Consider the following 10398-nt stretch of genomic DNA (forward strand, 5'->3'; position numbering starts at 1 on the left):
GGATGCCTCCGGGTGGCAATGGAAATTTAATCTTCCTGCTATTCCATGCGTATTTATGTGGTATAATATGCCAGGTGGATATATATTCTTCGGTTAGAGGCGTATTTGGGTCCTATTTTGTAGTTTGAGGTCGAATTTAAACTATGCTCTCCTGAAGGAAATGCTTTAAGAGTCACGATGTGACTGACTGTGATAGTCATCCGTCATCCCGGGATTTGTGGCTCAGAACATGAAGCCACAGTCATTTGTCGTCGAAGTGCGGGCCAGTTACGATATAACTAATTCGTATAATGCATTTGAACACGGTATGACGTTGTTTCATCATTTGAGGCTCTGCGGCTTTATTTTCTTCTTGATTGATGAAGTTGGGAAGAGTTGAAATTGGGGGCGACAGAACGGGGAACGGGGACCATGATGATGGAATTACAAATTTAGGAACAACCTTATTATTAATGGAATGGATCTGTCAGTCATAGAGATCTGTGTAACTTATTATCGATAACCTTGGAGGTTTAGTGGTGGACGAAGGCCTTAGCTCCACTTTCCGCGCCTGCTTGAGCCTATTGGAAGGGACCTCCCACCTATAACTACCTAGGTAGGTACCTAGGTACCTACATCCCCACTAACGCATCCCAATTTTCCACCTAAAGAGCTCTCAGTTTCTTCTATCATCCTTTCCATACCTAACCTATACATACCTTCCTTATATGCACTTACGTAGGATAGTCATGCGCTTATATTTATGGTCGCTTCCACTTTTCTACCTTCCAATCTAATACCTAACACTCTATTTTTGAATCTGCAACTTTGATTATGTACTATTTATCCAAACCCGCCCCATTTCGTAGAGAGCCGCGCTGCGTTTTCTTCAGGTTCGAGCACCACGGCATATCATGAACTTACTCCGTTGCGCCCTAGGCAAATAATAGGGCTCAGGGCCTCGTTGCTCCATATCTTCGGTAGACCTTCCTTTTGCTCTACTTCCCTGAGGATGCCTGGCGGTTTATCCTGCGGCCGAGTCATCCAAGGATTTCGGTGGATTCTAATGATGTTATATTCATTTCGGAATCTGAATACATCGGTGCGATAATGCTGACTGCTTACTTGAAAACACTCTATATTGGCATACAGAAATAGTCCTATCTTATTCTCGCATTCGATTATCTATAGTAGCCTGCTTATCCCAAATATCTCTCGGGCGACCGTTCGCGACAACGAGCCGATAAATATGACACCGACTCTATGGCACTTGTACTCATCCCCTGACTACCAACCGACCCCACGACCACGAGATTATGACTCTTACGATGTTTGCCTTCGCGATTTCCCACGATACAATTTGCGACGGAACGCTACCATGTTTGTGGTGTGTAGGAGTTAGGAGTTTGGCGTTTGCACCAAAGCCTGGTTGGTATACCGCAGAACGGTGAGGTATATGTGCGAGAGGGTTTGATTTGATTGTTAGTTGCAATTGAGTCGTGACAATAATGTGAAGTGGAGAATATAGCAAAAGAGAAGAGACTGTTGGGTTGACTACTAGGACAACTTTGGGGGATGCGGGATTCCCTAGGTGATGGTTCGCATGCGGCTCTACAGATTACCAAGACTGGGCCGCGAACCAGGCAACCAAAAATGTACCTAGGTATTATGAATACTAAGTATAGTGCAATGTACCTACACAGTGTACCTAGGTAATCAATACGGTCGTCCGCGAACCCCCCTAAGCCTTCTGCTGTAAGTTTGTTTCGATAAAAGGGCTGGCATTCGCGACGTCTCGAGGTCTTCTGATATCATTAATTAGAACCTCATCAACTACTTCAATGAAACTTCGCGGAATCCTAATTTTGCGACATCAGGGTCACTACTTTTATCTTGGTAATGCGTAAGTAGATTGACCACCAGTCTACTCTTCATTCCCAACACACCTACACCTACCTACCATTATACCTTTAGCACCTCCCCCCGTCATGTTCAATTCAGTCAGTACATTGGGCATTGCCACCAATTTTGGAGTTGCACCACGAGCCTGACTGCGAAGCCACATTTTGCGCAGCTAATCACTTGTAACCATCTCACTTACACGCTGGGCACGCTGAACACTCACTGAGCACACTAAACACACTGAACAACCCACTAAGCCTAAAGGCGCAAACAGAGAAAGAATACATCCACGTTGTTTAATTCGCACCTGCTTCATTCATTATTCAGTTCTAGCGCTAATTTTTGATTTAAAATTTGTAATAGGCAGTTACCAGTTTATAATACGACGTGGGGATCAAATTTATGCACAATTTTTTGAAAAGAGCTTCTTGTGACCTTGAAATATTCATGTGCAGCAAACTTCGATTCCATCACCAACATTGCCGTCAAAATCGGCAAAAATTTCATCCCTCATCAACATAGCATAATCTATGAGGGTTTCTGCCACAATACTTCTCACAGACAAACGCCGGGTAATTCATTCTGACTGACCCCTCTTATCGAGTTAATAAGTTTTATATCTTGCAATAAATTTATTATTTTTAAAGGTCTGCTTCCCTCACGAAACTACCTTTTTACAAATATAGTATTTACAAAATTCCAACAGACTACTACGTAGTTTCCCTCTCGCCAATATGCCTCAGAAAGACGTTGCCGCATCTTTCACAAATTACCTCCGGAAGGCCTCCAAACTCTCGTGTCCCTTCCCAAATTGCGAGGACCAATTTCCTGCTATTGATGATAGGATACGAAATCATCTGCAAACACGTCATCAGGATCTCCTAGAGCAAAGGGACATTTCTTTACTTATTCAAGAGGTTAGAGCCGGTGGCACTGTGGCCCCGAGAAGGTAAGTTTTGCCTCAGTCACCTTATCTCAGCTAGCTGACACCCAATAAAGGGTAACGACTGACCTGTCTCAACAACTGAGCACTTCCCAAGACCCAGGGGGTGGGCCGGCGGATCCGCCAGGGGATAATGGGGAGGGGAATGATGTAAGCCCATATAAGAGACGTAAATCTCCTGTTTCGTCAATTAGGGGTCAGCCTCGGCCTAGGTCCGCGAGCCCTCTTAGACGATCTAGAGCCCGGCCTCAGCCTCCACCTACCCCTAATGATCCCGAATTTACAAGAGCCCCGCAATTGGGAACGCTTTGGAGCCCGGACGATAGCGCTTCATCACGACCGAAGGCCCCTCCCCCTTCAACCTCAAGACAACCTAGGAATGTTAGCCAGTCTAGAAGTCGGACGGATACTGCCGAGGAGGACCCTGAATCTCTTAAACTAATTAAACAACCTGAAACCCGGCCTATTAGTCAAGAACAGTTGATTGCTGAGGTTAAAGGAATATACGCAGGACTTGTTATGGTGGAATCTAAGTGTATAGAGGTCGACAACGCCCAGTCAACGCAAAACGAGACGAAACTCAACAACGAGCAGTGGCAAGCGTTAATAGCCCTACACAGGACGCTGCTTCATGAGCATCACGATTTTTTTCTCGCCTCGCAACATCCGTCAGCTAGCCAGGCGCTGAGACGGTTAGCGTCTAAATATGCCATGCCGGCGAGAATGTGGAGGCATGGCATACATTCCTTCCTCGAGCTGCTACGCCATCGCCTACCTCATTCTTTAGAGCATATGCTTACCTTCATCTACTTGGCGTATTCGATGATGGCACTTTTATATGAAACAGTTCCCGCTTTTGAGGATACATGGATAGAGTGCTTGGGAGATTTGGGAAGATATAGGTCAGTAAAGGGTGGTAGAATAGCCCCTACAGAATGCTCACAATGGATGATGTAGAATGGCGATTGAAGACGATGATATCCGGGACAGAGAAGTTTGGACATCCGTGTCTCGGCACTGGTACTCGAAAGCGTCTGATAAGGCGCCTACTACGGGAAGACTTTATCATCATCTCGCAATCCTTGCCAGACCGAATCCCCTTCAACAGCTATATTATTACACCAAATCTCTCTGCGTGCCCATTCCATTTAGCTCAGCACGGGAGTCGATTATGACCCTATTCGACCCTATTCTGGACCCGACTAGTATTCAGCATTCTCGGTTGGTCGCAATTGATGTGGCCTTCGTAAAGGCGCATGGGATCTTGTTTAGCAATAAATACGCCGACGAATTCCTTCCGACAGTTGACAGGTTCTGTAGTATGCTAGATAACCATATTGGCCGAACCACTAGGAAGTGGATGGAATCAGGGTGCGTTTGATCCCTATAACCATGCTTCAAATGGGCCACGATATACTAAGACAGAAACAGCTACTATATCGCTATCTCGAACTGCTGTGGCCTTTTATCATACGGCCAAGAGGACAATATCCTTCTAAAGGGATTCCGCCCCCACGCGGAAGACACAACCGAGCTGACTACTGAAAACCCTCTAGCCTTGTACAAGCCAAGTAGGACAGAAGAGGGTGCGCTAAGACTCTTTGAAGGCACCTGTGACGTCGTCTTGCGCAGATTAGGCGACCTTAATGTAAGTGGTACTCATAGGTCTAAATGGTCTTTTCGGCTAACAGAGCATCCTGTAGACCCTCCCGTTTCTTCACGTCATCATGGTTTTCATATTTCACCTCACATATTACCTAAGTGCAATGTCCTTCATTGAGAAGACAATCCCCTGGAAACTAATCTCCCTCCAACTCAACTCCCTGCTCCTCTCCTATAGAGAACATCATAGAATACATGATGAACAGTTCCCTAGACAGGACAAAGAACTTGCCCCTCGTCCGCTGCCAGAGGATTTTGCCATGAAGGGCCTTGTCTGGGTAGATAAGTACTTTCCAGTAGATTGGTTCAGCAACGATAAGATCGACGACGATGAGAAGTATTTTGAAGTAGCCTCTATGACAGACGATCGCAAGGAGAGAATCCTATGGCTGGCTTGTCGAATTGCGAAGCTCGGCAAGTGGCTCACTTACGATGAGACGTTACACCAGTTCGACGTTGTTCCCGAATACGAAAAGGAGATAGCAAATATCGCGAAAGACGCGGACATGAACATCTCCGACCTTGACCCGGTTTCCGGTAGCTCTACGTTCAACTCGGCGGCCGCTGCGGGGAACGCAGTATCCGAAAAAGACGATGAAGATATGGTCGATGTCGACGAAATGCTGGCCTATAAGCCGATAATTCGCCAATGATTTGGGATGGACTGGGGAGCTATGCAGGCTGGCAGTGGTAAGGATCTCGACTGTACTATTTAGGTGGCGTTGATAGTCGATGGTTTCATTGATACCAGTCCCGTCATTACGCATCAGATATCCTCCATTTAAGGTCTTATCTGCCTTGCTAGCTGACGTTACTCGGACCAACCATCACGCCCCTTATCAAGGACGACAAGCCTCGCTTGGTATGAAAGACAGCATCATACCACGGATACTACTAAATTTCCCACCTCAGCTCCTCAACGAGAAGGTTGGTAAAATAATCCTTAATTATTGTTTACTTTGATTAATATTTGTTCTATTCCTGTTTATAGTAATCGGATTATCTTGTATGTTAAATTCAACTAGAATGTCAAAACTTCCACACACAATCAACGAATCTAGGGATCTTCTCTAGTTCGTCCTCATTCCGGAATATGTCAGCCAAAGCAACCCCGCTTCCTGGCCGTGTGATCTACCAATCCACCAGTACATATCTGAGTACCTATTCGGGTCAGCGTGGTAGGGCTGTCAGCTATTCGGAGGAGCCCCTGAGACCCCCTGAGCCAAGGATTACTGAGCACGTATTCAGTGCAGTGGAAGGCTCGGCTAGGCTACCATTCGATACATAGGGAAATCCGACGAGGCAACTTGCTCATCTTGTTTTTGGACATTAACATTGAACATTACGATCCCACGCCATTGAATCGAGCTTCCTAAACTTGATTCCAACTTCTTCGGCCAGTTATCTAGGTGTGCATACCTACCTACCTGGTAGGTACCAAAAATAGGTACCATAGCCACACTAATCACGGCTGCCTTAGGACCCCCAATAGGTACTCGTTTACTGGGCGTTTAGCAGATGCGAAAATACCTTAGCGGCCGCGTACTTGGAGACATGGGAGAATACCTAGGTAGCCGAAATGACGTGGATTTTCAGCTTTTGAATTCTCGAATTCATTCCTGGATTTGCCGCTCGGCTGGCTGTTATAGGCGGCTGAGGGACTGGCCACGCGGTTTCAGCATGTTCTCGCGAAATTTATCAGCAGAGCGATGAGGGCTTATTCTCACTTCTCTGATCTATTTGTGATTGATTGGATGCCTACGATGGTGCGTATATGACGAGCGCGGAACTTTTTACTTAGCAATTGTAGTGATATTTCAAATACATCTATACGAGATTACGTTCCCTTGACCAAGATGCCACTCCTGAAAAGCAACTCCAAGAAAGCTACCTACCACACTCGACTCCAAATCCTGAGCGAACCATTCAGGTGAGTTGAGCGACATATGGGTGTGTGCCGAAAAATGCATGGCCGAAAGCAAGGCAATCAATCATAGGTACACGCTGCGTGCAGGGAATATTATCAAGGAACCCCATAAACCCTGGAGCAAGCTTATGTGCATACACCACGCTACGACTGCATGTCATTACCTACCTAGGTAGTAGTACCTAGGCACCCTCTGCTTCTAGAAGTATGTAGCATTTGAATTGTCCTAAGGACAACCTAAGCGCTAGGGGTGGAGGCGGCTTTAGGTACTTATAAAGCCCAATAGGTACACATCCGAAAATCCTGGAACACAACATAAGGCTGCCAATTTGGTAGAAACAACGCATAGAACTCATTGAGGTAAACAGGAATTTATATATATGTCTCAAACATCGGAACGACTCTATATTGTATCGGACCTTGTGAAGGGGCGAGGACAGTGTTGGTGATTACTTCGGCTGACACAAAAAGCTCGGAACGGTGCCTTGCGCATGGAGGTATGCAAGGATCGCAGGATGCTGCTTTCATTTTATAAGTGTAACTCTGTGTCGGTTGCCTTAGTCTATATTTCAGATAGTAATATTTTTTCTCATCTTCCCTCCCTCATTAGCCTATAAGTTGCAACATCCCTTCTAACACTTCAGGTATTACGACGACGCTGACCACATACATGCTCTTTTTATCACGTTTTTTTTTTTTTTTTTTTTTTTCATATCTGCTGCGCTTACTCAATTACGGCGATAGCAATTTCTTAACTCATATGACCGCGAAAGCGCTCAGATATACATGGGAGTTTCTTACGGATACCTCTCACGAAGGGTAATATCCGGCGAAGAACGCCATAGTGTTTCAGCCAGCTAAAAAGCAACCCATCTGTTCAATCATCTCAGGTATGAAGGCGTACTCGCATGCACCAACTTTTTCTTTTCGGGATCGATGGATCAATTGTAAATAGATCCCGCCCACACATTACACAGTTCTGCCTTTTCTCCCGCGCCGGTTCGAGCTTCACCGAAACGGATGAGATAAGGATTCAGAAGTGCTCGAATTGGGAGGTGATGTAAGGAAGGGTATGTACGATCGTACATCCGGTCCAACGTTCTTCGGATCACGGACCCAGTGCTCCTTTCAGCTTTAGCCAAGTTTCAATGCAATGTAATGTGGAATCGATTTAGCACGATCTACATTCCTAGTAACTCCGGCCGGACTCTACTAAATAAAGGGAAGGACAATCCTAAGAAGCAAAAATAAAATGCCTCGTTTCCCTGATTAACTGAGGCAACTCAAGGCAAACTGAATATGTGGTACCTATCTAGTAAGGGATTGATGCGCATGTTTTAAATGATGTGTGGGCTCTCGACCCCGCGGGAGAGCTGTCCCAATGCATCAGAGCCTCTTCATACAGGGTACTGACGCGAAAGTGATATAAATTGTGAAGTAGCGTTGATATGCAGGAAATGACCACCGTGATGGTTGTCTTTTGTGCTGTGTTACGTTACTTACCTATAAGTAATATTTCTTTAAGACACAAATGTACTACATGCCTTCTATGGCGGGCTTTAGATGGTGCCCATCCTCGGATACGCGCCCACAAATAGAAAAAAAGAGCTAGGAAAGGCCTCTTCCGCGCTGCCGCAATAACACGAAGGAAATTATGTCAGAGGGCTGTTTTGGAGACGAAGATGGTGTAGGGGCGGCATCAAACGGGCTCTGTTCGATCATGATGCAAGCCCGTGAACAAGAAACAAGCGACGATAGCCTTGGAAAGGCTGCCGAGATCCCTGAGATTGTAGGGTTGAATGGAATGAGGGGTTTGAGCCTGCCTACCTACTACCTAAGTACCCATAATGGTAGGTAAGTGCTGTACTAACACAGTGCTTAAGCTACCTGGGAAGGTATTAGCGTAGCAGGCCTAGTGTTTGCCTGTTCAGTTGACGATCGCACTCATTCGTCATAGTAGGTAACTAAATCAAGTAAAACTTAGATTATCAATTGTCTCATGCAGTTTTTGGGCACCGAGTGAGGTAAGTGTACGTCGAAATACGGAAGATGTTGATTGTATATGGTGGGGGTTATCCATATTTTGCATGTATCTACTCAGGTATTTAGGTACCTAGGTATTAATTTTAGGGGTGCTGAAAAAAGATCTAACTTTGGACATTTTTTCGGTGAGAATTCATCTACGCAAAAGAGGATAGCACGAGGAACGCCTGAAAACAGGCTGACGTTTGGCCTGATTTTGATTTTCTTACAGGCAAGTAAGCATCCGACTGTTGTGGACAGAATGTTGTCGAAAAAAAAAGGCAGATCAGGCTAACCGTGGGTCCCCTACTTTCTCCCGGTGCTTGCTGTTCCCGCCTGGTTTCATTTCCCAGCCTTCGAAATCCAATCGCTTGTCAGCTATGTCGCCAACATGGAATTGATGATAGGATTTATGAAGGCTGGTTTTTGTTGCAATTGGGGTGCGGTGAGCACCCTCACCGACAAATGCATAGAAAAGGAGAGAGGGAGAAAGATTTTGGGCGAGGCAGCCGCAGGAAGCGGCGGGGAAAATTCAAGCCTACCTACTCATTGACGAAATTCTTATGCTTCAATTGAAATCATGGACTACGAAAGTCTAACACAGTATGTACCTTGATGACAGGATCAAAGGCCTACAGCTCGGGTATGCTGTTACGTCCGGTTGATTATATTGTGGTTGTACGGGTTTTGTTCATCCATTTTTTGGTGAGAAGGATGATGGTTTGCAGCAAGGCGACGCATCTCGCCTAGTTGTATCACCTTTCGGTATTTATGACTCTTTCAGGGGCGTGAATATTTCTAACATTGAACTACATGGATTTTGGTTGCCTTGAGAGGCTGAAACCATTGTCGTGCTGTTGGGGGTTGACAAGTTGCTACCGTTCGTGGATGTCACCCATCCGGGGCGCGCTAGGACTCTAAGGATATCATGATATTTATCAGGAAAGAAAAAGCGCATACGAATATGCAACAGAGCCCTCTGCTCATATTGTGCTCAATTTTCGGGCGTTGGTGCACCGGGAATTTTCGCTGTCGGGCGCCAAGAAAAGATGTCGAAACCTTGGAAGTACCTAATTTTTCCATCTGTTGGAAGGCCTGTTTATACAGAAATTGCCGGGGCGACGGTACGATGCATATGGAAATACCTACTTAGGTAGTTAAATAAGGTATATCGATCAATTTGCATATCTTGTTGGATCAATTTTGCGATCGTGGCTTTGCGGTATGCAATCCACTGTTGGACTTGGTGCTTGTTATATTGAGAGACCCGACCCAAGGCTTAAGACCTACACTAGACGATGCCGACGAAATATCGTACGCACATTCTTATATAACTTACCGATGCTTTAAAGGTTATTGAAGACCCCATGCTTCGTGCACCTAGGTACGTCTAGCCTCAGTGCTGAGGCCATACAGTTGATAGTACGTGTAGATGCCGAGGAGTTTGCGCATGTCCAATATCGTATAATGAAGCGTCATTTCTCTTTATCTATTGGGCCTTATACTTAAGAAATATACTCAAAAACGCAAGATTAGACTTTCGTTGCGTTGCGTTATGGACTGGGTTCCTCACCTCCACCACTACCCCTATTCAAGGTAGTCTATTAAGTGAGCTATTGCCATAGTCCATATAATTTTCTTTTCTATAAGTCTCGAAAACCCGATCGGCTGTGAGAGTCTAGCGACCCAACTACATAAATATCGTTTTTTTGAGCTCGATGTGTGGCCTTTTATCTACCTACCTTATGGGGGTGTTGCAAGGGCCGTGTGGCCACTATGGCCGGAATGACGTGCTTTCAGGGCATATAAAACATTCTGAACGATGGTTCTGCTCCTCGCATATCGTGATATAGATAGCAATTGAGAAAACTCGCTAAGGTTCTTGCTGATGATATCCTAAAGCTACGATGATGCGGGTTAGTAGGTGTCCTTAGGTTAGTAACATGTACGAGTTATGTTTTGG

The 10398-nt window shown here is 45.5% G+C and overlaps 1 protein-coding gene across 1 annotated transcript; it reads left to right on the forward strand.

The window, feature by feature from the left end:
* Positions 1-2615: 2615 nt before the first annotated feature.
* Positions 2616-5139, forward strand: F4822DRAFT_425219 (uncharacterized protein; the record flags this gene model as incomplete). The annotated part of the gene is made up of 5 exons (XM_051460296.1): positions 2616-2830; positions 2881-3726; positions 3782-4195; positions 4256-4472; positions 4528-5139. The coding sequence occupies 5 exons, from the start codon at positions 2616-2618 to the stop codon at positions 5137-5139; spliced, it is 2304 nt and encodes a 767-aa protein (XP_051317775.1).
* Positions 5140-10398: the final 5259 nt, after the last annotated feature.

Source organism: Hypoxylon trugodes, assembly GCF_022578975.1.
Source record: "Hypoxylon trugodes strain CBS 135444 unplaced genomic scaffold F4822scaffold_2, whole genome shotgun sequence".
In the NCBI taxonomy this organism is placed as follows: Eukaryota; Fungi; Ascomycota; class Sordariomycetes; order Xylariales; family Hypoxylaceae; genus Hypoxylon; species Hypoxylon trugodes.